The sequence below is a fragment of the Myotis davidii genome, unplaced genomic scaffold (genome assembly GCF_000327345.1).
Source record: "Myotis davidii unplaced genomic scaffold, ASM32734v1 scaffold151, whole genome shotgun sequence".
In the NCBI taxonomy this organism is placed as follows: Eukaryota; Metazoa; Chordata; class Mammalia; order Chiroptera; family Vespertilionidae; genus Myotis; species Myotis davidii.
The window spans coordinates 1,383,973-1,411,545 of record NW_006285248.1 but is presented as its reverse complement, the minus strand read 5'-3'; the positions used below and the strand labels follow the sequence as shown (position 1 = coordinate 1,411,545).

The following is a 27,573-nucleotide window of genomic DNA, read 5'->3' as shown; positions in this document are numbered from 1 at the left end:
GGACGGGGCTGCGGCGGCGACAGGGAGCGAGGGGCGCGTCTGCGCGTGGGGAGACCTCTCCGTTGCCCGTCACCTGGACCGCGTCACGTGAGGGTGGCGGCTAGTTCCGTGGCCCGAAAATAAAGCGATTGGTGCCGAGCTTTCACACCTGGATGTGTACACGTGAAACGTGATGTTTTAAAACAAAATTAGTTGCCTTAACTATGTAAATTAGGCGTTTTTATGGTTTTCCGGGGATGCTTTTGATAAGTCCAACTGTTCTATCACCAAGACAAAGGTTCTAAGGAGGTGCATGTACTCTTGCAGCTCTGTAATTCCCTGTGATAAAGCCGACGCCGGCTGGTTTCAGCCCGTTTTCCCGGTCAGTCTTAGGAGCTGTACACACGCTTGGTTGCCCTGGAAACAGAAACAATAGAGCAGATTGTGACTTGAGGAGATTGTGACTTCCGACCTGTAGAACCCGTAAGGGCCTGGCCTGATCAGGAAGAGGTCGCCTTTCCCTCTCACTCCTAAGGCCACTGTTGGCGAATTCACTAGGAACTTTTAGATTAGGAAATTAATACCGTTTCCCACCCCGTTCCTCCTCCCTTTTGTAAGAAATACATCTTCTCCGTGTATTCAGTGTTAGGACCTGGTTAGTGACACAGTGGTGGATCATAGTCTGCCTCCACGTGTTTCCTCTGTTCATACCTGCATCCTTTTGCACATTTTTAAGACAGGTAATTAAATGGAAAATTGTCAGAGAATTTAGTGACTCACTCAAGTATATATCTCTGTATGTCTTTCTGTATTCACCAGTCGGCCCAAGTCTATACCTGTTTTTGGCTTTTGTACACAAAACTTCATTAACTGGAGAGTCAAATATTTGGTAAACTCTGAAGGCAGGAGTCCCTGTAGCCAAGCGGGATATGGCTTCAGATTCAAGGTCACTAATGGCTATGAAAAATATTTTCAACCAATTGCATCTATTCCCTGCCTATATACCTCTATCACTGTTTAATCTTGATTTCCTGCCCAATTACTGTATGAACAATCAAAATGTAATTACAGTAAAACCTTAAAAAAAAAAAGACTAAATCAGTTGTTCGTTATATAACAAAGTAGGTTTTCCAAATGCATGTTAAAGATTTGGTAAATTAGTTACTTCACCTGTTTTTACTTATGTAGACACGTTTGTATAATTAAATTATGTATGAAAAGCTTACTTTCACAGAGAAGTTTTCTATATATATTATTGTATTTTTAAATTTGTACTGAGTAAGTCTAGTAACTAAGTGCATTCACCCGCATATGGCAGGGGCATGGCCTAGGACACTAGTTAAAGCTGCTGCAGAAAGTTACGCCAGGAGACAACAGAACCAAAAACTTCACACAATTCGGTGTGATCACGTGCTAATCATTCACCCAACATGGGATAGGAGTAGTGACTTAAATATGTAGACTATAGTTGTAGGTATGTGATATTTATTGATGTTGGCAAAAGTACTCCAATGTTTTTTCCAGCATATAACTTATTCGATAAAATTTGTTTGAAATAATAGTGAATTAATAACAAAAAAATAGCCTGTTAATTTAATTATAAGCAAATCTCGGTTAAAACCATTTTAAAATTAAACAAACAAACAAAAACGTTGACATGGTGACAGATGATTACTAGAATTAGTGGGGTGATCACATTGTAAGGTATAAAAATGTCTAGTCACCGTATTGTACACCTGAAACTAATATAACCAATATAAGATTGTATACCAACTATACATACTGAAATTTTTAAAAAATTCAGTTAGTCCTCCTGGCAAATCTCAGAGTGAAGGGAGGGGAGGGAGAAATTAATCAAAGAACTTATATGCAAACCCATGGACACAGACAATAGTGTGGTGAAGGCCTGGGGGGTGGGGGGCCAGGTACAGGGTGCAGGCGGTCAGTTGGGGGGATGAAGAGGGACATCTCTAATACTTTCAACAATAAAGATAAATTTTTTTTGAAAATGGAGTTAGTTCTCAAATCTGCCTCACTTTAACTTTCCTCTAGGCCTCCTCAGGTTTCCCATACATGCCCATAACTAACAGAGTTTTCCAAACATAATCTGTGATGGATTTGTCCTATGTTACTTGAGTGTATATGCTTGAATTTTCACCCTCTAATATGAGAGAAAATAAAATCTATTAAAAAATAGCATTGTATGCTAATAGTAGTAATCGTCATTTATCCAGATAAACACTTTTTCTAGTTGTGTATTTTTATGATGATTAGTGAGAGTAGATGATTTATATCTTCATTGAGATAACCTGTGGATAAGAAAGATTGAACATTAGTGAAGTAAAAACAATAGATGCTCATTTGAAATGAGAAATTTTTTAAGTAGTCAAATCTTTACGTGACATTTTATTAATACCAATACCTGGATAGAGTGCTTTTTCAAATTGTGCATTTTTTTGAATTAACTAAGAGGCAGTATAGTGATTAAAATTGTGATCTTTGAAATGTGACTACTGCCTAAGTTCTAATTTCGTTGTAACTTCACTGTGTCTCAGTTTTCTCATCTGTATAATTGGATAAAAATAACACCTACTTCATGAAATGTTTGTGTAGATTATATATAATTTGCATAGAAAGTATTATCAAGTTCTATTAGTATTACTATGAGAGTGTAGTAATAAGATTCTACTGACTAAAGTGGTTTTATTTTGGGGGGTGGGATTTTTGAGACTAATTAGAATTTTTATATTTCCAATTCTTGGACTGCCTTATGTAATTATGCTGGCCTTATTTAACATGTAATCTAATCACCACAAAATTCACAAATGGGTGATGCAAGACAGAAAAATTAAACCCAGTATTTCCATAGAAATCACTATGGATACAAAAGCATTCATGAAGAATTAGAGAAATCTACCTTCTTTTAAGAGTTTTAGTTTTATTTACTGTGGGAGCTAAGAGTTTAAGGACTTGTTCCTTCATACACATAAAAGCTAAGCACAATAAATAATTCTCTAAAAAGATTTTATTGTTTTTAACAGCCCACATTTTCTCTCTATTCTCTCCACCAGATGGAAGTATAGCACCTTGTACCAAGTCTTGATCTCAGTTCTAGTCTCTACCATATTCAAATCAGTTAGGAGGGAAAAGATGAACATCATATTCAAGAGTATGAAATACTTCCGCAGCTGGATTATACAGCATCACATTTTAATTGTTTACCAGAGTACAATGAAAACAATTGATTGGATAAGGTTCCTTTCCACAAATTCTTTTAATTCCACTGAAGTCAACACAGACCCATTCTGAGAAATAGCATATGAAACTTTTTGGTAGCTGGAAGAACTCCATAGGACTGAACTCAAATAACAAAATACTGTCCAAATATTTTTAAGTGTATTAAAAATTAACAGAACTAAACCTTTGGTATCCTTAGCAAATTGGTTTTATATAATAATCTGTGAGAACACCATCCTTGATAACTTGGTTAAGCTGAGTCATCTTATTTTCCAGGTGCAACATTGTACTCCAGTTAATCAATACAGTAATTTAAGTTGCTGCTACAATAATGGAAAAGTATGAAAAACTAGCTAAGATTGGAGAAGGGTCTTATGGGGTTGTATTCAAATGCAGAAACAAAACGTCTGGACAAGTGGTAGCTATTAAAAAATTTGTGGAATCTGAAGAGGATCCTGTTATTAAGAAAATAGCACTAAGAGAAATACGTATGTTGAAGGTAAGTTAACTTGATGTGTCTATAATATGATATTGGGTGAAATATGTGTGTGCCACAATTACAAAGAATTTCAAAGTGATTCTTCCCCCCATTGGACTTAAATCCTTTGTATCAGTAACTTTGGGAAATAAATTGATCACCACTTTGGACTTTGGCCACTCTGCTACTTAGCTGGTATTGTAAGTACAGCTGTGGATTGTTAAAATGCAGAAGTAATCCCTTCTGGTTGGTAACTCACTGCCCTCAGTCCTCTCATTCCCCCCTGCCACCACCCCTCCCCCATCCTTCCCCCCCTTAAACCAGCAGATAAAAGAGCATCTGCTGACACAGAGGGGCCACAAGGCAGTGCCGGTGGGCCTGTGGGCATGGCCATGGACGGTCCTGCCTGTTATCTGCTCCCTGGGTCTCAGGCATACTGACTGTCACCCCAGCTGTGTGTACACATTGTGCACAAAGGTTTTGTTCTAGTTGTTTCTTCTCTGATAGGCTTTGACATGTAGGATTCCTAAATTCTCAGTGTAAACAGTTTCCTATCATAAAAATCTTAGTTTGAGAACATAAGAGACCTTGGAGTTGCCTCTCATCCGCACCCTCATTTTATCAGAGAGGAAACTGCATCATAGGGCAGCGCTGCTCACACAGGAATGTGCCTGGGAACCCCCAGGGGGGACCTTGTTAAAATGCAGGTTCCGAGTAGGGAGCTGTGGGGTGAGCCTGAGACCCTGCATTTCCAACCAATGGCACAGGCCCTGCTGGTTCACGACCACACTTCAACAAGACTTGTGGTTTCAGGAACACACAGCCAACTTTTACTTGTGACAGGTCGTCTGTTTTTAGGAAATCCCCAGAAATCCAGTTTTTAAAGGGAGATAATAGTTCATTATCCATCCTTTTCGAATATTATCTGTAGCAGGTTTCCTCAGCTAATGAGTTCTAGAGTTTCGTTTAAAACATAAGTAGATATACCCGGATTTTTCAAGAGCACATCCATCCATCACGATAAAAAAGCAGTTCACTGATACCTTGTAGGCAGCAGCCAGCTCTGGCCCAGAGCTCAGTCACACGGTGTGTTTCTGAACAGGTGGTTTTCTAATAAAACACCGCCACCCCCAAAGCCTTCAACGAAAGTTAGTGCTCAGATAGTGCCTCCCGGTTCCCCAATTGGAGAATGAACTTGAAGGTTAAAATGTAGCCAGATTCCAGCTCAGCTTGGTCTCCGGTGGTGGTGACTCTCAAAGGGCACGCTTTCCCTGCTTTGGGCAGTTGCCCCCATGTACACCCCGACCAGGGTCCTTCCAAGACAGATCCACCTCACCTTCCTCGTGGACTCCCGTCAAATGTGATTGATTTCCCCTCCGCACTGTGTTTCTGGGCTAAGCTAATCTCATTGGCAAAGGAGATGTAAGTTGCTGATCTGCCCAGACAGATGTGACCGGGTTGAACGGTGGCGTTGCATCAGCTGTAGCGTCTGGGAATTCCTTTCTCCCTGGTAGAGAGATTTTTCCCTTCCCTTTCTACAGTCTGGCTGCAGCACAGAGCAGCTGGTTTTCCTGTGTGGCCGGTCTCCTCCGCTGTTTGCCTTTTGCCCTTTTAGGTAGAACACATGGGGGGATGGGGTGGGAGGACCTGATTTGGTGCGCTGAGAATATTTTTAATGTATAATAAATGCCCCTTTCCCAGAGTACTGAGCAGCAGGCACGCCGTCACAGGGTGATAATTTTTTGGTCAAGCCATGCTTACGAATGCTGAGGTAGGGGATGCTGTGTAGGTCCTCGTACTTAGGAATCTATACCGGGCCTGCAAAATATTTATTAAGAAATGAAATGAAATGGAAATGAAAAAGTGTCTCTATCAGGAGAGAAAGGGATTCCCAGATGCTATAGCTGATGCAACAAAGCTGTGAGATTATATATATACATATATATATGTATATATATATATATATAGCACAGAGTTTGCAAAAATGATTTGCCTACTAAACTGGGAAAACAACAGGGAAGATGAGTTATAAGCAGGAGTGATCAGGTGTCCTGGTCTAGAACCAGAGTCTGTCTGGTTAGCATCCTCCTCCAGAAGTGTCCTGGTTTATACGCTAAACTATAGGGTCACCTACGTGTCCGGTTGCCTGGGCAGCCCTGGCTTATACTCATTCCCCTGGAAGGATGCTACATTACGGCATTGCTCTAGTGATGGATTATCTTAATCAGGATTCTTCCTTCGGCCTACACAGCCTTAAACAGAGGCTGCCTTGTGGAAGGCTTCAGTTTGGGAAGAGAATTTACCACAACGTTTAAGCATAAGAGAGAATAATAAAGTCAGAGGGCAAAGCTGGAAAATGACAAGTTAAAAACAGACTAATGCGTGGACTCCTAGCATAGGCACTTGGATCGGATTGAAGGTTAGGATCTTGTATTTCTGAGCCAACGCTAAAATCCAGACTGGGTTGAAATCCAGCTGACATTTACAGTAAATCCATGGCAGTCTGTGAGCTACTAGTAAATGGGTATGGATGAGTTTTGTAGTCTTAACAATAATTCCATTTCCTCATTTTTTATTCAGGTTATTTTGTCACACATATTTAGAATTTCCACAAAATGCTGAAGTATTTGTTGTTGTAGAGCTTATATTTTAAGTTGTGTGCTTTATTTGTTATCTCCAGAGAGATTCAGGCTAGTTACCATCAGGTTAGCACCCATCATTATGGGTGCATGAGACAAATTCTTAAATTTTTCTTGCAACTTTAAGATTCCTTGATTCTTACTAAAGGTAAGGATTCTTACAGGGATGGTTTCTCTTGTAAGTAACTGTAATAAAATTCTCCACAAGACCTCCTGTACTTACTATTGTAAGGGATCCAGGGAAAAATTCTTACAGGGGACAAGTCACCAAGTTTTGATTTCAATTCCTTTGCAGCAATTAAAACACCCAAACCTTGTGAACCTCATTGAGGTGTTCAGGAGGAAGAGGAAAATACATTTAGTTTTTGAATACTGTGATCACACACTTTTAAATGAGCTGGAAAGAAGTCCAAATGGGTAAGTAATCTAGCAACTGAAGCCCTGTGCGATCGGGTCCTAGTTTCAGTCCAGGTGGGATTAACTCTGGCAAACTTCAAATCAGAGCCACAGTTCCCCTTTCTACCCAGATGCACGTGCTGGCTACCCCTCTCTAGTCTCAGTTAGGATGTGCTCAGAGGGCAAATGAATATTAACCTAGAGTAGAAATAATTAGGAAGACAAAACCTACACATATAAGTCACAATGCATTTTGAGGCCAAATTATGTATTGGTGCCCAAGCCGGTTTGGTTCAGTGGATAGAGCTTTGGCCTGTGGACTGAAGGGTCCCGGGTTCGATTCCATTCAAGGGCACTTGCCCAAGTTGTGGGCTCGATCCCCAATTCGGGACATTTAAGGGGCAACCGATCAATGATTCTCTCTCCCTTTCCCTCCTCTGTGAAGTCAATAAAAATATTTTTTTAAAAAAGATGCATTGAAATAAAAATTCCAGAGTAAATATTTAAAAAATAAATAAGTTATGTATTGGATTATCTGAATTCAGGGAATGAATCGTGGTTCAATATCAGGAAGTCTATTCACATAATAGGTTAAAAGAGAAAATATATATATTGTATGTTGGTAAAATCTGAAAGGCAGTTGGTAAATTCAGTATCCTTTTCTGATTTTTTTTAAACCTTAGCAAACTAGGATTAAAATACTTTATTAGCATGCGTGCGTGCACACACACACACCCCTACACAGACCCTCTTCTAATCAACAGCTAATTTTATACTCAACACTAAAGGAACCACCATGAAAGTGGAAAACAAGACAAGGACATCAGTTGTCACCCCAGCTGGGATTCGAACTCTCTCTCTCATAGTGCTCAAAGTGGCTATGCTATTCTTTCTGACTCTTAAAATTTTTAAACACTATTGTCTCAGGTTTGGCTCTAGGCCAGTGGTTCTCAACCTTCCTAATACCACAACCCTTTAATACAGTTCCATATGTTGTGGTGACCCCCAATTTCATTGTTACAAATTGAGCATAATTAAAGCATAGTGATTAATCACAAAAACAATATGTAATTATATATGTGTGTTCCGATGGTCTTAGGCAACCCCTGTGAAAGGGTCGTTTGACCCCCAAAGGGGTCACGACCCACAGTTGAGAACTGCTGCTCTAGGCAAAGGGAGACCATTAAGCTGTGTCAGAATTCAGTACAGGAAACAGAAACCACTCCAGAAATTTCAGACGGAGGTGATTTAATACTGAGAACTAGGTGCTTTCACAGATTAATAATTAGAGGTGCCAGAGGCAAAGGGCTGCCAGCAGACCGCTGATGTCACGGGCATGTCACCATAACTGTGACCCAGATCGGGAAACTGCCCTGAGAAAAATGCTTCCACACACTTGTTGCTGTTTCTCGGCGTTTACCCCAGCCCCACATGGTGATGTCTTGTTGCTAGTACGTCACCCAAGTCATATACAGGTGGAAGAAGGCCAGCTACACCTGCATGATTCATTCAGTTTTCAAAAAGTGATCTGAGCATACAGATATGATGAAATAATAAAGCTGAGTGCTGGGTGTGTTTGGAATATCAGATAAGTTTAAATTTAAAAACTTACATTTGATAAAAAGAAATCTTGCTTCAGATTTTTTTTTTGAAATATGCAAACAGCAATCCCATCTCATGACTGGGACTGAAAAACAACACCACACTGAGAAAAATAATTGTAGCACATATGCAGACTCTGACATACATTGAGTCTTCATAAGTCAGAAAGGAGTAAACAGACCAATCAAAAAAGCGGTAAAGACTCTGAACAGGAAATACACAAAAGAAGAAATGTAATAGCCAATAATCTTGTAAAAATTAACTTCACTAATAGTTAATGACATGCAAATGAAAACCAAAATAAGGCCTTTTTATTTTAACCACAGATTGGCAAGCATAACCCTGCAAAACCAAATGAGGAGAAAGGGCCTTTAATGCACAGCTGTTTTGTGGGGGTGTAAATGGGTATAACCTTCCTTAGGGAAGGTAGTTAGTTTGGCAGCGTGTAACTGTGAAGGCGTCATTCCTGGGACCATGAGGTGAGCAATGGGAAGACAGCAGAAAAGTTAAAGGGACTGTCGTTCCTATGACAGTAGAGACGGTTACCCAGAGCACATTTCTCCCAGCCAGAATACAAGTTGTCCAGCTCCCCAGTCCCCATGGAAAACACACCTGCCCATCCATGGTATTTCCCAGTGTTTTCCTTACAGAGTAAGGATTCTGCAGGGACCAAGCTCCCAGGCTCCCATTCCCAGGCCCTTTATTCTCCCTGGCCTTCCCTGGCTCTGCACCTGCCTGCTGACCAGGTGTAAGTCACTTTTACACAACAGCCCCAGCACTTGCTTGAGTGTTTACCACCAACATGAATTGGGCAACTTGAAGGTCAGTCTTCAAGCATACCTCTTTTCCTGCAAAGCCAGCCTCAGGTCTCCCTGAGGTTCATCCCTGAGGATCAAAACGCAACATGTACCTGCCATTGGTCCCAGAAATCCCACTTCTAGACTTACCTTAAAAGATAGTTGCACAAATGCAATGAGATGGATGATTACATATATTCATTGAAGCATTGTTACTAGAAAAAAAAATTGTATCAACCTAATTCAGTAATGGTGAACCTATGACACGCGTGTCAGAGGTGACACGCGAACTGATTTTTTTGGTTGATTTTTCTTTGTTAAATGGCATTTAAATATATAAAATAAATACCAAAAATATAAGTCTTTGTTTTACTATGGTTGCAAATATCAAAAAATTTCTATATGTGACACGGCACCAAAGTTAAGTTAGGGTTTTTTCAAAATGCTGACATGCCGAGCTCAAAAGGTTCGCCATCACTGACCTAATTGCTCATCAATGGAGACTAAGTAAATTATGATACATCCATATGGCATGGTCCTTCACAACCACAACATATCTGTGTACGTATTAATATTTGTACTTCTGTGCATAAAAGTGTCTGAAAGAGGTGGGGAAGTGGCAGAGGATGCACTGGGTGGCTAGGTAGGTATCAGAGAATAGTTCATAGATACACTTTCATGTTTTTTGAATTTTAAACCATTTGAATGTATTTTTTAATATTAAAGTTAAAAAGTAAATTTGAACACACAAAGGGAAGAGAAACAGAGGTGCCTAAAGGAACAGCCACCGTAGGTGACGGCAGTTATTTGGGGGGAGCAAGATTCGAGTCAACACTTTTTATTCCCTCACTTTCTGTGTTGTGTGAGTTTTCATGGTAAGCCTGTATCATTTTTGCAGGTGTAAAAATTGAAATTTAAAGAGGAAATTATGTAATTACAATGAAAAAATAGTAAAGCGATTTTCATTAAAACATTTTTAAAGAGCATTTCCAAGGCACCCTTTGCACTGTGTTTGTTGGCCATCACAAGCCCACTCACTCCACTTCTGTTCTCGCTTCTGCTCCTGTAACCCCATCCCAGGAGTTTTTTTAATTTCCTCTTTTATTTTTTTCCCTAGAGTTGCTGATGGAGTGATTAAAAGTGTATTATGGCAAACACTTCAAGCTCTTAATTTCTGTCATCAACATAACGTAAGTGACATTTTCTAATGCATTTGTTAATTCTTCATGATGAAGAATTAGTAGCTCAGGGGTGTCTTTGAAGAGCTAAAAACAGGGAAAGTAAGAACCAGAAGAGCAAAACAAAAGAAAGTTACCGAATATGAGGAAAAACAATGCATTATTTGTGGCCCTTTTCCAATTTCTATAAGAACCAAATTTCTAATTCCTTACGAATTAAAAGTTTGTATGAACTTAATGTTTCTTTTTGCCTCAGTACTACTGATTCCTATGACTATTTTTAAATTGGATTAAAGTAAGTTCTCTATAGTGTAATCCACTTTGGCACTTTGTTTTGTTTTTATGTCTCTTAAGTCTTTTATTCTATAATAGTCCCCCTTCCCCTACCTTTTAATTCTTTTTCATCATTACTTTTTTATAGCCATAGTTCTTCAAACCCGAGCATGTATCACAATGCCCAGAAGGCCTTGCTAAGACACAGTTTGCTGGGTCCACCCCCAGAGTATCAGATTCCATGGGGCTGGGATAGGACCCGAGAATTTGCATTTCCAAGCATTTTCCTGGTTGATACAGAAGCTGCTGGTCCAAGATCCACACTTTGAGTCCTATTGTGTTACTGAAATCATTCTGACTGATTGCATCCTGTGTCAAACTGAACTTGGTCTTTCGCCTGTTTTTCCTTTAAATTGGCATTTATAGCTAGAGCAGGGGTGGGCAAACTTTTTGACTTGAGGGCCACAATGGGTTCTTAAACTGGACCAGAAGGTGGGCAACTTCATTAATTAAGTAAAATCGGCCCGCGGGCCGTAGTTTGCCCACGGCCGATTTGCAGGTTCATTTTTCTTCACACAAGAATAGTTCATACATAGTGCTGTGTCTTTTTATTGCATCAATATCATGAGGCATCCAATGTCCGGTTGTCCCACTGAGCCACACCAACCGGGCCAGAAATTTTAGACTTTGATGCAAACTCATTTGAGGAACATAACCTGTTCTTAGTAAATCACCAACTTTTGTGAGTATGACTCAAAGTGTTAATCCAGGTTTCATAAATGGGTTACCTAAAAGGTAGAATATCAAAATGAAGTTGGTTTATATTACAACAATATATTTTTTAAATTAATAGCTAAGGCCTAGGGCTTTTAAGGGGCCTCAAAAGGTTTAACAGTTGACAGTGGCTGAATTGAGACTACCTGAACTAGCTTCTATTGCCGGTGCCATTTTTGTGACCAAAAATAAATTAAGGATTTAACATGTTCTCTTCCTAGATAGTTGCTCTAGAAGCAAAGAGAAATTATTAGAACTGTCCATTTGACAGCAACACTTACAGGGACGGACAGCACAGCAGGGAAGTGAGGCAGAGGAGCCGATTCCTACGATGCTCCATCTGGGACTGTCAGTGGCTTCCCGCACTCACAGTGTTGTTGGCTTTGGGAAGTACAGAGCTCTGCCTGGGGGCTGAGTTAGAGAACAAGAGCACCATCATTCTTATCATGTGGTCCTCTCTCAGGAGGGCTGCCAATCCTAACTATAAGGGAGTTTTGTTTATCACTCAAATGTTTCTCCAGCTTCTCAAATGTGAATGTGATTCTTGGGTGGCAGTAGTTCTTATAGGTACGCTGAGACTCACCTCACCGAGGGTTTTACTCTTACAGTTAAAATAGAACCCGGTAAAAAGTGGAAGAAATAATTGTATGATACTGCCTTCTCTCCCCACAAAAAAAGTCAGTTTTTATATCCAACAATTATTTCTTTGCTGATGTAACAACAATTTTTTTCTTTTGGTGTGATAAGTGAAAAATTGCCAATTTAAGTTCTTTTAAGAAAACTGTATTTTTATCTCACAGACTATGTTTACCATTTAAAGTAAGAGGTAATGTTTTCTATGCTTTGTCATTTTGATGGCTCAGAGAAATAATCAAATATTATCTTAACAGTGTATTCACAGAGATGTAAAACCTGAAAATATTCTAATAACTAAGCAAGGAATAATCAAGATATGTGACTTTGGATTTGCACGAATTCTGAGTAAGTAACCACTTTTTACTAACTTACTCAACTCAGATGATTATGAAATAATATAGTTGAAAACCTCACTTTAGATATTGAATGAATGCAAATGTCTTATTGTTATTACTCAGAAACGAAAATCTCACTTTCACCTTTAGTCACTGCGTTAATTAGCACTTCAGCTCCGCTCCGTTCAACTAGAATTTATTGGACATCACATTTATATGCTTTTCCCCAGAGGAGAAGAAAAGGGTTATAAGGTGCAATTCTGCCCTGCATGCTCTTATAATCTCAAGTAAAATAAACAAAAGAGTAATGCAGGCTGGTTGGCAAGGAAGTGCAAAAGTGAAGGGGTGGACGGTTCCCCAGAGGGAGATGCTCATGGGGGCTGGAGTGGTTGGCAAATAACTTCACGGAGCTGGTGAGACTAGAGAGTGAACTGACCGTTAGAGAGAGAATTCAGAGACAGTGCTAAGAAAAAGGAAATCATCCCAGACAGGGAGGAACCAAGCGGGGGGAGGGACAAGTCAGTGTTTCTCCCCAGATGTAGAACTGCACCAGGCTGGCAGCATACACATTGCAAGGTGGTGTGTACACCGTCAGCATCCGGACAGGACCCAGGCACAGGGGACTTGACCGTGCATTTGGAAGCTGGTTTACGCTTGACCGTACACTAGAAATTGTCAGTCACACTGCCCTCTGTTCGGGATTACATAGATGTTAACCAGCAAAGGTGCCTCTGGAAGTTGAATGCACAGTGTAACTCTTTCCTCAGTCGGCATCACAGCATGAACTGTTAGGAGTGTGTGGCTGCTGAGAGTTTTGAAGCGTACCTCGGTGCCTGCTCTTAGGAGTTCACACGCTGGGAACAGGGGACCCGCCTCGTCTGATGGATGTTTGCAGTTCCAGGAGATGCCTACACTGACTATGTCGCTACGAGATGGTACCGAGCTCCCGAGCTTCTCGTGGGAGACACTCAGTACGGCTCTTCAGTCGACATATGGGCTACCGGCTGCGTGTTTGCAGAGCTCCTGACCAGCCAGCCGCTCTGGCCGGGAAAATCAGATGTGGATCAACTTTATCTGATCATCAGGACTCTGGGTAGGAGCTGCGTTTTATGGCTTACAGCCGCGGAGTTGTCATGGTAACAGCATGCCACTGTAATGACCAGCAGGGGCTTTCTGCCTCTCCAAGGTGCTGGTCAGGATGGTGGGGCCTGGGTTGGAGCCAAAACCCAACCCTTTCCTCAATCTCTCCAGCCATTAGTCCCTCACTGAGGAATTTCCAGATCCTCTCCATGTCAGGCCACTTAGCCAAGGAATAAACTACACATCTACTCTCTGTATTGGGCTCTACAGCTAAGGATGTGCGTCAGCTGTACAGACCTTACTCTTCGGAGGTATTGGACCCAATGCCATTTCTGTCCACTGTAAAAGAGGGTTTTCCTTTTACATGGCAACATTGTTTGTGATGCCTTTTTAGAAATGAGAAGCTGGGGCTCAGGAGGCTTCCATGATTGGCCTAAAGTGCAGAATAGGAATGGAACTCGGAGAATCCCTTTCCTCGTGTGTCAGCATCCTCAGCAGTGGTCTGCCTCCTGGCTGGAAGGGAATATAACCCAGAAGGTTACCTGCAGCTTTACTCTGGCACCATGGCTGCAAAGATACATCTACACACAGAATGAACATTTATTAATTCCTTCCCATAGGCTCTCCTGGCAGCGTGGGTGCCGGGCAAGGGAATTACTGCTGTCCGGTCTGGTTCCAACACATTCTTCTGGACAATTTTGCAGCATGAAAAATGTGGGGCAGAGTATCACCACAGGACACGCCTCTAGTGTATTTTGTTTGATTGATTTCCTGAAAGGCCAGTGGAAATTTACATCAGGTAGATATTAGACAGGCCTGAGTTTGAAATCGGGTCTGTCATTAAATGACCATGTGACTTTAGACAGGTTACTAACTCTAAGCCTCATTCTCATTGATATAGTGGAGACTGAAAGTGGCACCCATTGTTAGATTGTAAAGTCCTCCGCATCGTGTCTTACCTCCTCTTTTGGTGGGGCTGTATGCAGACCACGCTACCTGTGGCAGAGAGTTGTGTGGGAGAATTGACCTTACCTGAGAAGGTGAGTTTAGGCCAGTGATGGCGAACCTATGACACGCGTGTCAGAGGTGACACGCGAACTCATTTTTTTGGTTGATTTTTCTTTGTTAAATTGCATTTAAATAGATAAAGTAAATATCAAAAATAAAAGTCTTTGTTTTACTATGGTTGCAAATATCAAAAAATTTCTATATGTGACACGGCACCAGAGTTAAGTTAGGGTTTTTCAAAATGCTGACACGCCGAGCTCAAGAGGTTCGCCATCACTGGCTTAGGCAGGGACCTATTCCTTCCAAATCTGAGGCCACAGTCAGGATCCGTATTTCTTTCGCATCTGGATCTCAGAAGTTAACCGTTTAAACACTATATTACTTTTATAAACTGAGTATAAATTATGTGGTTTGTATTTTATAGGAAAACTAATCCCAAGACATCAGTCCATCTTTAAAAGTAACCAATTTTTCCATGGCATCAGTATTCCTGAACCAGAAGACATGGTAACTGCTCCATTTCGGGTGGTTTATTATTTGTGTTGCTACTTTCTTTAAAAGGGTAGTTATTTTTGTTGGGTGTTTTTTAATTTTTATGCCTTTAGCTCCTGTTTTCCTTATGCCACACTAACACAGATCAAAGAAACTATATAAAAACTATATGAATTAATCAGGAGAATGCTTATAAAGTTTACTTGCTCTATCCGAAAGCTAATTTAATATTAGCTTTGAAGTGCAAGTCTTTTTAGTTCCTTACACGAATAACTGATCCGTCTAGTCAAAACACTCAGGTACCTTTTCCTGAAATAATTATCTTATAAACAATACTTACTGTAGTACTTTTTTATTTTGACAAAATGCATTCTCTGTTTTTGCAAATCAATAGAAACCATTTTTTTTTCCACAAAGTATATTTTCACACAGAAGGTCATTCTACAGAATGATCCTCACTGTACCCAAGTCAAAACTCCAGACTGCGATGCTCACCTCCACACTCTCGCTCTGGGCTTCGCCTTTCTCTGGGAATGTGTCACCTACTACCTGAGCCTCTTACATTCTGTACACATAGGTTTCCTGTTTGTGTTACCTAAGTTTGGGCTGTGATCTTTAAAACTCCACATGGTCTGGATTCTGCCTATAGAATGGACTGTCCAGAGGCGTGTGTCCGCACTCACACTGCCTAGGTTGGAGTCAGAGGGCTGCAGGGAGGGGAAAGTCTGTAAAGACAGACCATGATTTACGGCACAGGTGAACAATCTGAGGTTTAAGACGCCCCAGCTATCTCTAGACACCATCTTTGTTTTAAATGTATTTCACATAATACCTTGATTTATATACTGGCTCTCTTTAATTAAATATAATAAAAGGTTAAAAGTTGATTTACAAGGCTGGAGGTTGAATTACAAAAGAGCATGCAATTTAAAGAATAAAGCAACGAATACACATTAAAAATGTTACCACTATCTTTGAAACTTCCTCCTCCCTGAATTCTCCTCCTCCATCCCATCCTCCTCCCTCCTCACTATTTTGAGTTTATGTTCATCATCCCATTGCTTCCTGTATTGCTCTTACACATGTAGTTCAATGTAATTTTCATTGATGCTCAAAGCCTTCCTATGAGTAGATCAGACACAAGTATTATAGGACTGTTGTACTATTTCAGAAGGGGACATTTGGTACCCACATTTATCAAACATCAATTGCAAGACATTGTGAAATTAAGAAAATAAATCCAATTTTTGTCTTTTAAGTATTTACACTATAGTGTAACATTATGTTTCATAAATATGATTTTTATGAAAAGAAATTATCTAACCTACTAGGGAGTCTTTTTTCAAAGTGTTCTTCTTATTAATATATTAAGATATACATTACGTTGTTTTTATGTAATGTTAAAAGTTTTCACTTTATGTCCTAGGAAACTCTTGAAGAAAAATTTTCAGATGCTCATCCCATGGCTTTGAATTTTATGAAGGTACGTAAGAATCACTTATAATCCTCATTGACCGCAAATTGTAATGATTGAAGCTGGTAACTCTGGGAGGAGAGGGCAGTAGTACAAATAACGCCAAAGCAGGATGTAGTCATTGAACATGACAAGGAACTGTAAAATCATTATGGTTAAAGGAACATCAGTGGTGTAAGCAGTACTCTTTCTAGGAGATGGCCCTGGCTGGGTGGCTCGGTTAGTTGGAGCATCATCCTGTACACCAAAAGTTGTGGGTTTGACTCCTGCTTATGGCACATACTGAGGTTATGGGTTCAGTCCCCACTGAGAGTGCATAAAGGAGGCAACCAAGTGATGTTTTTCTCTCCCTTCCTCTCTCTAAAATCGATATAAAGAACATATCCTTGGGTGAGAATTAAAAAAAGTTTTTTTAATTAATATAATTGGGGTTTGCTGTGATGAACACAATTACTTCTTTTGCATTCATTAGAAATTTGAATATTAAGTTAGTATATTCAGACTATGGAAGTTTATGAGGATGTTGAAGGTATAGAACAGTACAGTCCAGTATGGTAGCCACTGCATGTTACTATTGAGCACTTGAAATATGGCCTATTTGAATTGAGATGTACTAGATTTCTATTGAAATTACTATTATAAATATAAAATATTTCATTAATATTTTTAAATATTAATTGCATGCTGAACATTTTAGATATGTTGAGTTAAATAAAATTTTAATTATTTTTTAAAAATTAATAGAAGACAGGCAAAGTCCAAGTCATATAGACACCATAAATGGCCTATGCATGGGGCCTAAAAGAGATAGTCAAGCAAAGGACAAATTCTAGTAAAAAGTAGAAGAAATTCACCTATGACCAGACTGCTATTCATGCTTGACCAACTGAGGGCATGCTAGATAAGACTCTTCCATCAAAGTGCATACTAAAAGCCCTTAGGGGACAGGGATGGAACTACCAGTAAAAGTATCTGTCTTTAACAACCAATTAAGTTCTATTTATAGCTGTGGTTTCCATATATTCATCAGAATGACCTGGAAGCTTTTTCAAAGCACACATTCCAGTATCTAACCTCAGATTCCAGAAGCAGAATCTCTATATATAGGACCTTAGAATTTATATCATTAAATATCCCCCTGGGTGATTATGCTAAGCAGCCCAGTTGAAAACTCATATGACCTAGAAAGTGGAGCCATCTGGATGACCTAGAGTTGACCTTGTAGGCCGGCCTTTGTGCCAGTGCTGGTCACTGCAAAGGTATTATCCAGGGTGCTGGATTCCTTCAGTCTGAGTCCTGGAGCCTGACCCCTCAGTGCTCTCAGACTGCCCTTACCCCTGCTCCACTGGACCTCAGCTGTCTTCCACTGGTCTCACTGCTATGACCTGCCTTAACCCAGCACTTTGCAGGCCCTGTCCTAGAAGCCCAATTTCCTGACCTTGTTCTGGACAGGTTGATCGGACCCACGTACAGTTTAACAAAACCCATTCGGGGTGGGGAGCGTCAAGCACTGCAAGCCCAATCCATTCTCATGTTGAGGCCAGGACTTCCTATGGTTCCTCCTTCAACCAACCAGAGAGAAAACTTCCAGGACACAAAAACTCCACTGTATAACGCAAACTCCCTCTCCTCATCTCCGAAGTTGGAGTGCCCTGTTGGGCTGCCCACGATTCTGGATGAAACCACTTTTGTCACTCGGCTATTTGATTTAGACTCAAACTGTTTGACCTGAGACCCAAGAACTCTCATAAGTGCATCAAGGATTGTGCTATTCAGTGGGCCACACCCTATGTCCTAGACTCCTGCCCCATGTTAGATGAAGACAGGCTTTCTTTCATTAATTGCAATGGAGACATCTTTAACAACAAATGAGCATCAGCTACCATAACAGGTAGTTATCCCGCGAGACTGGGTCAGAATCTAGGCAAGGAACTGCTCAGGTGGGTGAAGTGCCAGCCAATGGCAGTGCCAAGGACAGTGGCGGAAATGCAGGGGCCAGTATGTGACAGATCTGTATTCTGTTCATTAGATTTTAAAATGAGACAATGGGGACAGTATTTATTTTTTATTACTAATCTGTTTTCATAACCAAAACCATCCTATTCCTACATCAGTTTTATCTGGTCATCAAGAAGACTGTAGATTCTTGGAAATTTTGAAGGACTTTGAGTGTAATTTGAAGTTTCAGGAAAAGGATCCTGACTTGGACTTTGCAGTTCCAAGTTCTTGTCCCTCATCTCTAAAACCTTTCCCATGTTAGGAGCGTCTTGGGTTACAGAAAGCTTTTAACCAGGCCGCCAAGAACTCAGAAGCCACAACTCCATCCAGGTCATCTCAGTGCACCTACAACTAATCCAGCGGGACATTGCACCAGCTCAGGCCCGTGGAGCAGCTCAGCTTTAACACTCTCTTCTTAGAAACTAAAAATGCTCTTAAAAAAACAACAACAACCACCCATACGTCTTTAGTGAAAGACTAGATTTCAGTAGACTGAAAATCCAAACAAGGAAGTGAATGAATTCAAGACATGGAAATAAAACTGGTAGTGTGATGATCTTTTAGATCTGGAGAGTGAAGTAGAGGAAGGGGGCAATGAAGTGTCTGTCTGAGTTTCCTAGGGCGAGCATAGCAAAGTACCAGGAACTGGGTGACTCAAACAACAAATTTATTCTCACAATTGTGGGGACCAGAAATCTAAAATCAAGGTGTCAGCAGGGCCATGCTCTCTCTACCGCTCCTAGGGGGCGGTCCTTCCTGGTCTCTTCCAGCCTCTGATGTCCCAGGAACTCTTGGGCTTCTGGCAGCAGAATCCAGTCTCTGCCTATCTTTACATGATGTACACTGTGTGTGTCTGGCTTTGCAATGTCTCCCCTCTTTGTATAAAGACACCAATCAGATTGGAGTAGACCCCACACTACTTCAGTATGACCTCATTTTATCTAATTACATCTGCAAAGGCCCTATTTCCAAATAAGGTCACATTATGAGGTCCTGAGGGCTAGGACTTTAATGAATATTTTGGGGATACACAGTTCAACCCATAAGAGTGCCCTTGAGACAAAGCAGAGATATTAAGTAGGCCATTGCACCCGTGGGTCCTGATTTCAAAGGAGAGGTCTGGATCAGACACATACATGTGGAAGTCTCTGGTAAACTTTGACCATTGAAGCCATTGAGCACCAATGAGATTAGCTAGAAACTTAGAACAAATGAGAAGAAAGGGGAACCTACGATTGAGCTTTGAGAAATTTCATGCAACCGTTGTGGAGGAGAATGTAGAGGAGGAAAGGTTGGTTTGAAAAGGGATGGCCAGGAAGTAGGAGGAATGAAAGTGAGGCATCAGAGAAGCCAAAAGAAGAGTTTCAAGAAGGAGGACGTGGTCAGTTGCATCTAGCACTATTGGGAGGAGAACACAAAATATGGAAGTAGATTTAAGGATAGGGAAGTAGAGATCATAGGTCTGAGTAGCAAGAACCACGTGAGGGTGGAATGTGGAGGCAGAAGCCAGAGTGAAGTGAGGGAGAAAAGAGGTGACCACAGTTACTAGCAAGCTGTAAGCCCTGGATAAAATACAGACTTGATTTTTCTAAACTCAGATTTGCTCTATCCAGTGATTACTCAGAGTTTTGGGGCACAGTAACAACATAGGCCCCTCTTTTAATGTCTTCTTTGCTTTTCATCCAAGGAGTGTCTGAAGATGAATCCAGATGACAGATCAACCTGTGCCCAACTCCTGGAGAGCCCCTACTTTGATTCTCTCCGAGAAGACCAAATTAAAAGAAAAGCACGTACTGAAGGAAGAAGCAGAAAACATCAGCAGGTACCTCCATTCAAAGGTTAAAGTGCTATTAAAAAGATTTTTTTTCCTTTTCCTACGTTTCAAAGTGAGACTAGATGGACACCAAGACCTTATTTTTGCACTGGTTTAGTTGTATTTGTTTACCTAATAAATACTGGTTGATGTAATAAAATCATAAAGCTATGAAATATCCAAATTGTTACAAAGTCTTATTCCAAGTACACTTACTGCACAATTCTTTTGTTACACTGATTGGATATCCCACCCACCAGAACATGTACCCAAAATACAGCAACTTCATACAATAATACCCCATTACAGCAGGACTGAGTTGAAACCCGCATGCAACGGAATCCCAGTACCTTTCCGTAGCCTCCAGATGTGCAGTATAGGACACGACTCTTCCATCTTTTCACCCCACGGGCACGTAAGTCTGCCTTTCCTAGATTTTTTCTCCAAGACAAGGACAATTCTGGCCAGATGCAAAGGGATGAAACTCAGGTATCTGGGAACCAAATCCTGTCCTCAGATGTACCAGTATTACATAAAAACATGGTAAATGTGGTGGCAAATGTTGATTCTGCAGTTTATTAGGTGACTACTTTTTACTTTCAGAAAACTTTGAAGTTAAAACATAAATTCATAGAAGTTTTGTTTGGGGTCCCCGCCCCCTCATCTTATATCCACAGCACCTAAAATAGTATTTTGTCATATAACTATGATCCAAATAACTAAATAGATAAGCAATGGTTCTTAATAAGACAAGATGGTAGTTTTTAATTTATCAGAGACTATCATCCCATTTTCGTTTGCTTAATCTTCCGCCTTTGATCTACTTCTTGGTCATTTATCTTCTCATTAGCATGTCCCAATAAAGGAAGAGAGCAGTCTTTTTTTCAACTATTTGATAGTTAAAATATAAGTTGGTTGGGAGAGAAACAGTAGAGTAATCAATAAGGAGAACTATGGTGATTTCTCTGTATCCAAAACCTCTGGATCTCCAAATTTGTATTGCGTAGATCATTTTACTGTTAAAGTTACATGTATGCAAGTTGAGCCCAATACAGTTTAGTTAACCAAAAGATTAGGGTTTGTTCAAATAAGTCTGAGGCAGCAGTATGAAATTCGGTGTGACTTGTGTGTAAAAACACTGTCCCCTTCAAAACATCTCACTGGATTCCTTGCCTATGGCCTGGGAGGTCAAGAGCAACACTACTCCATCCTGCCTCTTGGTTCCCAACTCAAGTTCTGCCACGCTGTCCTCAAATGGGGTGGGACGTGCTCCACCTTTAAGTCTCCAGTTCACAGCTGGACACTTAAAGCATCTCTCCACCACGTGACGTCTCTGGAGAGCAGGGCCAAGATAAACAGGGAGAGCTTTCAAGTCCTGGCTTTCTTTTTGAGGACACACCTCTTTCCCAGACACTTTGCCGTATCAGGAAAAAAAAATTCAGAAAGATCTTTTCATTCAGTCTGGTTTCATTTTGTGAGTTCAGATTTCTACTTCGATACTAACTTCTAGCTCTCTGAGTGATGACCAAGAAATTCATTAAGACTAAATATTGTTTAAAGTTGACAGTAAAGAAGTTTTTAATCTTTGCTGTCCCACCAATATCCTAAAATTAATATCCTAAATTTTTAAGTTGGAGATGGGCACAAAGTAAGCCTTGGGAATTATCATTTAATAGCTGGTGAGCGTGTGCCTTTTTAACACTGACCAGATACTCCAGAATTTGTGTGTTGAAATAGATTAGAGTGCATTCATAAGAAGCCTAGAATAAATAATAGAATCTAATTTTCAAGTATCAGAATATCACAGTTTTTAGAAAAGTATCTCTAAGGTTTAAGTTCATGTCTTTTGACATCTTTGTGCCACATGTGTCCTTTCTTTGCCACCTTTAAATCAAACTGTGCAAATAGGAATTGTTTTCAATTTACCTTCTTATTTTTGTCTTGTTCTGCTATTAGAATCAACTATTGCCTCTCATACCAGGAAGCCACACCTCCCCCACACCTGATGGAAGAAAACAAGTCCTCCAGTTAAAATGTGATCATCTTCCAAACATTTAGGAAAATGTTCTCTCAGTGGAAAGTAATTTAATATGTACACATTTTTGTACAAGGGAGATAGGAATTCTCAGTGTTTCAAATGCAAATGAGCCATATGAAAATTAAGATGCCTTCTAGAATTGTTTTGCTCTGATCATTACTGATTCCTCTGCCCAGGCTTTTCACATGCCAGCTTTATCTCTTAGAACATTTTCTTAAAATGTTATAAAGTCTGAAACTGCACATATGGAGGAGACATGTTCAATCTCATCAGAGCAGCCCCTCTTGAGGCAATTTATATTGAGAATTTGTGGGCTTATACTTTGATTTATGAACAAGATTTGCATATACCATCTTGCTTCAGCTGACCACATACTGTCTTAGAGCAATTTCAAATAGCTTGCCTCGCTGCTGTTTGTGTAAGAAATGACATTATGTTTCTGCATTTTAATTCACTCTTATTGTAACCAAGTCTGTTGAGTAATGCTGCTATTTTATTGGGTTTTCGTATTGGTGTAGGAAGGGAACTTTAAAATGTCACTTATGTTTGTTTTTTGATTCCAGGGTAGACTCTACTTTCTCTTTCTCATGAGATATTGGCGTTTCTGTTTTTAAAGCTAGCAGAAGAAAATTTTGTGTATTTACACAGTAAATAGTGGATGAGCTACAAGGAATTACCATCTTCATAATACCCTGGGATAATGGGCTGCTGACTCTAATGCTGTCCTTTGGTGCATCATGGTTTCTTCTCCTTTTCTCCTCCTGGCTACATCTCAGTACCTAAACCTGTCCTCCTGGCTGTATTTTCTAAATAGTTTATCATCAACAGTCTCTTCCAAACATTTGCATCCACAGCTTCTATGAACTTGTGCCGCTCTAAACTTGTGCATCATGGTCAAGTCAGGCCTGTAAACACTTCTGAGAGCAGGAAGATTCTCTTTCAGTTACCTTCATTTTGTGTCTCTTACCAAAAAAAGAAGCAAACAAACAAAGCACCTCAATAGGTAAGCCCAGCTTACACTGTGATATTTTCCCAAGTAAGCTTGACAGACCTATCTACATACAAACATATGTGCATATATATATACACATATATGTTTGCATTGATAAATTGTGAAGCATCATAGTAGATGCCTATTATCCTGGACATCTAAGGATGATGCCGAATATTTAAAGTACTTTGGGTTTGCTAACAAGAAACTCATGTGAAATTATAGCAATGGGCTGGCTCTTCCTGTCTGGCATAAAGACTCAAAAGAGTGAGGTTCCTATCAATAAATATTAAGATTATGTCATCAACTCTTTTTTTGCTCCTAGGTTCAGCATGCTCACCTGAACATTTTGCAAATACACACAAGTTCAGAAATTCCTTGTATATGGCACTAAGACACTAAACATAAAGTATTTTAAAGAAACACAGTAATAACACTTACATTCCTCTTTAAAAGTTCATTGCACTTGTAGACCTGGCTTATAAACTTCCAGAGAATCTCATTCAATCATCAGGGAGCATCCCTTTACTAAAGAATTACGGCATCTGAGCAGTGGTTCCTTGCTCACTGGCAGGGCATTCTGAGTGGGCTTATTTGGCCATTTAACATTCTGAGTGTGAATATAAGCTGCTAGGGACTTATTTTCCTGTTATTATTAAAAAAATGTGCCTCTTCAGAGTTGTTATGTTTCTTGAAATTTTAATAAGATGATACCACAGGTGCAAGGAAAATGAGAAATAAAAGATAAAAGGCAACTTTGCTAAAAAGATTTCTTTTTAGCTTTCATAGTGTTTTTATCATGTAAGCCTCTTCATTGTCAAGCCACTCATGCTACTCCAGCTCTTGTTAGTGCATATAAGCTGCACACACAGAAATCAGGACAGCTCGAGACTCCATTACCCATCTTGTCCTAACTGCCTCAAACAACAGTGAAGATTTGGGCAGAGTTTGGGAGAATAATCGTCTTCCCTTTTGCTTACATTTGCGAATTCAAACTAACATTTCTCATTTTTTTCCCTTACACAAATCCATCATTTATGTATGACTGGAGAGGAGAAAGCAGGTGATGCTTAGAGAACGATTCTGATGCAGTCATATTACCACGCAGAACAATAACTCTTCTGATGACGTCTGCGTGCTTGGCTTCCCTGCGTGACCCAGGTCACGTAGCACTGCTGCCGCCTGAATCCCTCAGGCGCACAGATCTCCGATTGCAGCTTTTCTCCGTCTCCAGTGCGTGCTGCTCACCTCTGTGCTGCACAGGTCCCTTTGCATTTCTCAGCCACATGACAAACAGATGCACCTCTGGGTCTGGTACCCAAATGAAGTCATGACTCTTGTAGAACTTATCCTCACAGAAGCCCGCAGGATTCTGTAATCTCGCCTTTCCTTCACTCTTGTCCAGCTTCTGGCTGACCTGGGCCTTGCCTCACCTGTGCCAGCTTTCCAGCTCTTTAATTTGTGTATAATTTTTTGCTGCTGCACACATACTGTGCTGTCGTGGTGAGCGGCGCCACCTGAATATTTGAATGTGGTGATTGTTCCCGCTTGCCCCAACCATGAAGCACTTGTAGAGGGTCACTTTTTGGAGGTTATTTTAACTAGACTGAAGCATTAACAAGCTGTGTTCAGTGGGCTTTTGAAGGCTTGGGATTAGGGAGGGACTGGGTAAAGACACAGCCTTTAGGCAGGGAAGGAAGAGGTGAGCAGAGAATAGATGTCCCTCTTCTGGCGTCTACGCGATGTCACACGCTTCATTCACTGCTCTTGCAGATTCCCCAAACTACAAGGAAGGAGGAAATTAGTAAGTTCTTTTGACAAAAATTTTAGTTCTGAAAATATTTTATAGTTCTTTAGCTTACTTGCTATAGAATTATAATTTTTTTCAAAAAGATATCACTTTCTTGGTACTTTTTCACCATCAATGATTTCCAATCATGGTTTTGGAGCAAATGGCACAGAGTAATCCCAAAGCATTTTTTTTTAATTATTAAAACATGTTACCAGAAGAGGAATGTTCCTGAAATTCCACAAACAGAAAAAAATTGAGGAGTCAGTGTAAGATATTAGATGAATCACAAGTATAGAGGTTTTTAGCACATATAGTTAAGACAGAGAGAGAAAAGGCTACACACAGGTTAAAGTAATGTTCTGGGTACATGTATGTGTTTATCTTAGATTAAAATTTTTAACTCAACAACTTCATTCTTGTTTAGTAGACAACAAAAAGTTTTTAAGAGTGGTAGTTTAGAGAATAATAGAAATATCACATGACCTGAGAGTTAGGACTCCAGGTTCTAGGCCTGGCTTGCAACTCTCTATATAGACATGTAACTTTTCTTTGCCTTTATCTTCCCATTCTATATAATAAAAGCCTAATATGCAAATTGCCCAAACGGCAGAACGACCGGTTGCTATGATGCACACTGACCACCAGGGGGCAGATGCTCAATGCAGGAGCACCCCCAGCCTGTAAGCCCCAGGCCTGCCATGGCAGGTGCCAGCAGGGGCTCTCCAATTGCCCTGCAGGTCACCCCACAGATTGACCCTGATCGTTGGCCAGGTCTAGGGACCCTACCTATGCACGAATTTTGTGCACCAGGCCACTAGTTTGTATAAGAAGAGAGTAGATAATCTAGATGATCTAAGGCTCCGCTTCAGCTTGGTGTCCTGGGCATATCTGCCACTAGAAGATGCTTTCTATAGATTGTTCTACACTAACTTCGGTGTTTATGATGTAGCCAGGAGCTTGGAGGTCACTTTATTTCTCTCTCATCTCTCACTTGCTTGATTTCTTTCACACACACAGAAACACACACAACTGCTCCCTGCTAGTTCTATCAAGTCAATAGGAGATTGTAGACAACCATCTAATGGAGGTTACATTTTATAAATTAAAGTAGATTTTAGAGCTAATGATCACTAGATTTTAATGTAAATAAAACCGGCATGCTTTTAAAATGCAGAATAATGCGTAATAATTTTTTGATGTTTTAATCTAACTCTGATTAGCTTGGAAATTACACATATGCTGTGAAACATTAATTTAAGATAACCATTAAGGCAAAGAACATTGAGTACATTTCTAACCTCAGTAAAACTTTTAGTAGTTTCAGTAAATAATAACTTAATGGAATTCTACAAATATATCTGAATTATATTCGTTTTATATTTCAGCAGCAGGGTCTTCAGCAACTTTATATTTAACTATAATTTACATAAGCTGAGAATTGGATTACCCTACTTAACAGGCATATAAATAACTTGTATTTTTAAAGTTAAAATTTTCTTTTCTGTTGTGAATTAACCTTATCTAACCATATCTCTCAATATTATCCATTGAGGACATTGTGTATTTACTTATTATTTTACAACATATTTCAAATCACATGAAATTATGGCGATATACTAATTAGCATTTGATAATTAACACAATGGCAATATATACTGCTAAAAACAATTCACTACAACACCTTTTTTAGTTGTATTATGTTAACTATATAAATACATAACATTCTTTAAATTTAGCTTAAGATATATAGAAAACTTGGTATGGGATTAAATATTTTGGCGACTTTACATTTGTATATATAACAACCTGAATGTGTCCTCTAGCTTATTTTAATAAAAGTTAGAAATATTTCTGTCTCCTTATTTCCCTTTAATTCAGCTATTAATCCATATCTAATGTTTTATATTTAGGTTAAAAAAAAACTGTCATTGTCACATATAAGTTCCAGAACTTTTTATTGAATGTCCCATCAGTTGGAATATACGAACAACTGGCATGCCCACTGTTCCTTTTGGGCTGGAAAGTTTCACAAATGGGGAAACTAACAAAATCTTTTCCAGTCTGACCGGCTAGATGCTCATTCCTGAGAACATCTTTACAACTTTACTTCGAGGCTGTAAGATTCTTCTTCTTTCAATTCATCAGAACATTTTTCTCATTCTTTACAAATATTAAGCTACAAAATATGAGATTTCCTTGACACTTCAATTCCAGGCTATCACAATAGTTTCTATGGTTTAAAAAGGTGAAAAAGGCTCAAGACCAAACGTAGACTAATGATCAAGGAGAGAAGAACAGCCTTGGCCGGTGTGGCTCACGGTTAGAGCATCAGCCCGCGTACCAAAAGGTAGTGGGTTCAATTCCTGGTCGAAGGCATATACCTGAGTTGCAGGTTCAATCCCCCTCCCCAGTCATGTGGGAGGCAACCAGTTGATGTCTCTCTCTCACATCAATGTTTCCCTCTCTTCTATCTCTCTCGCCCTTTCTCCTTTCTATTCTCTCTGAAAAGCAGTGGAAAAAAATATCCTCAGGTGAGGATTTTTAAAAAAGAGAGATAAAAAAC

At 39.9% G+C, this 27,573-nt stretch overlaps 1 protein-coding gene across 1 annotated transcript; it reads left to right on the top strand.

Moving 5' to 3' along the window:
- Positions 1-3,444: 3,444 nt before the first annotated feature.
- On the top strand, positions 3,445-26,859 carry CDKL4 (cyclin dependent kinase like 4). The gene is made up of 9 exons (XM_006755929.2): positions 3,445-3,715; positions 6,629-6,750; positions 10,246-10,318; positions 12,244-12,334; positions 13,220-13,417; positions 14,837-14,919; positions 16,331-16,387; positions 20,064-20,198; positions 22,146-26,859. The coding sequence occupies exons 1-9, from the start codon at positions 3,548-3,550 to the stop codon at positions 22,245-22,247; spliced, it is 1,029 nt and encodes a 342-aa protein (XP_006755992.1). The 5' UTR covers positions 3,445-3,547; the 3' UTR covers positions 22,248-26,859.
- The last annotated feature ends 714 nt before the right edge of the window (positions 26,860-27,573 follow it).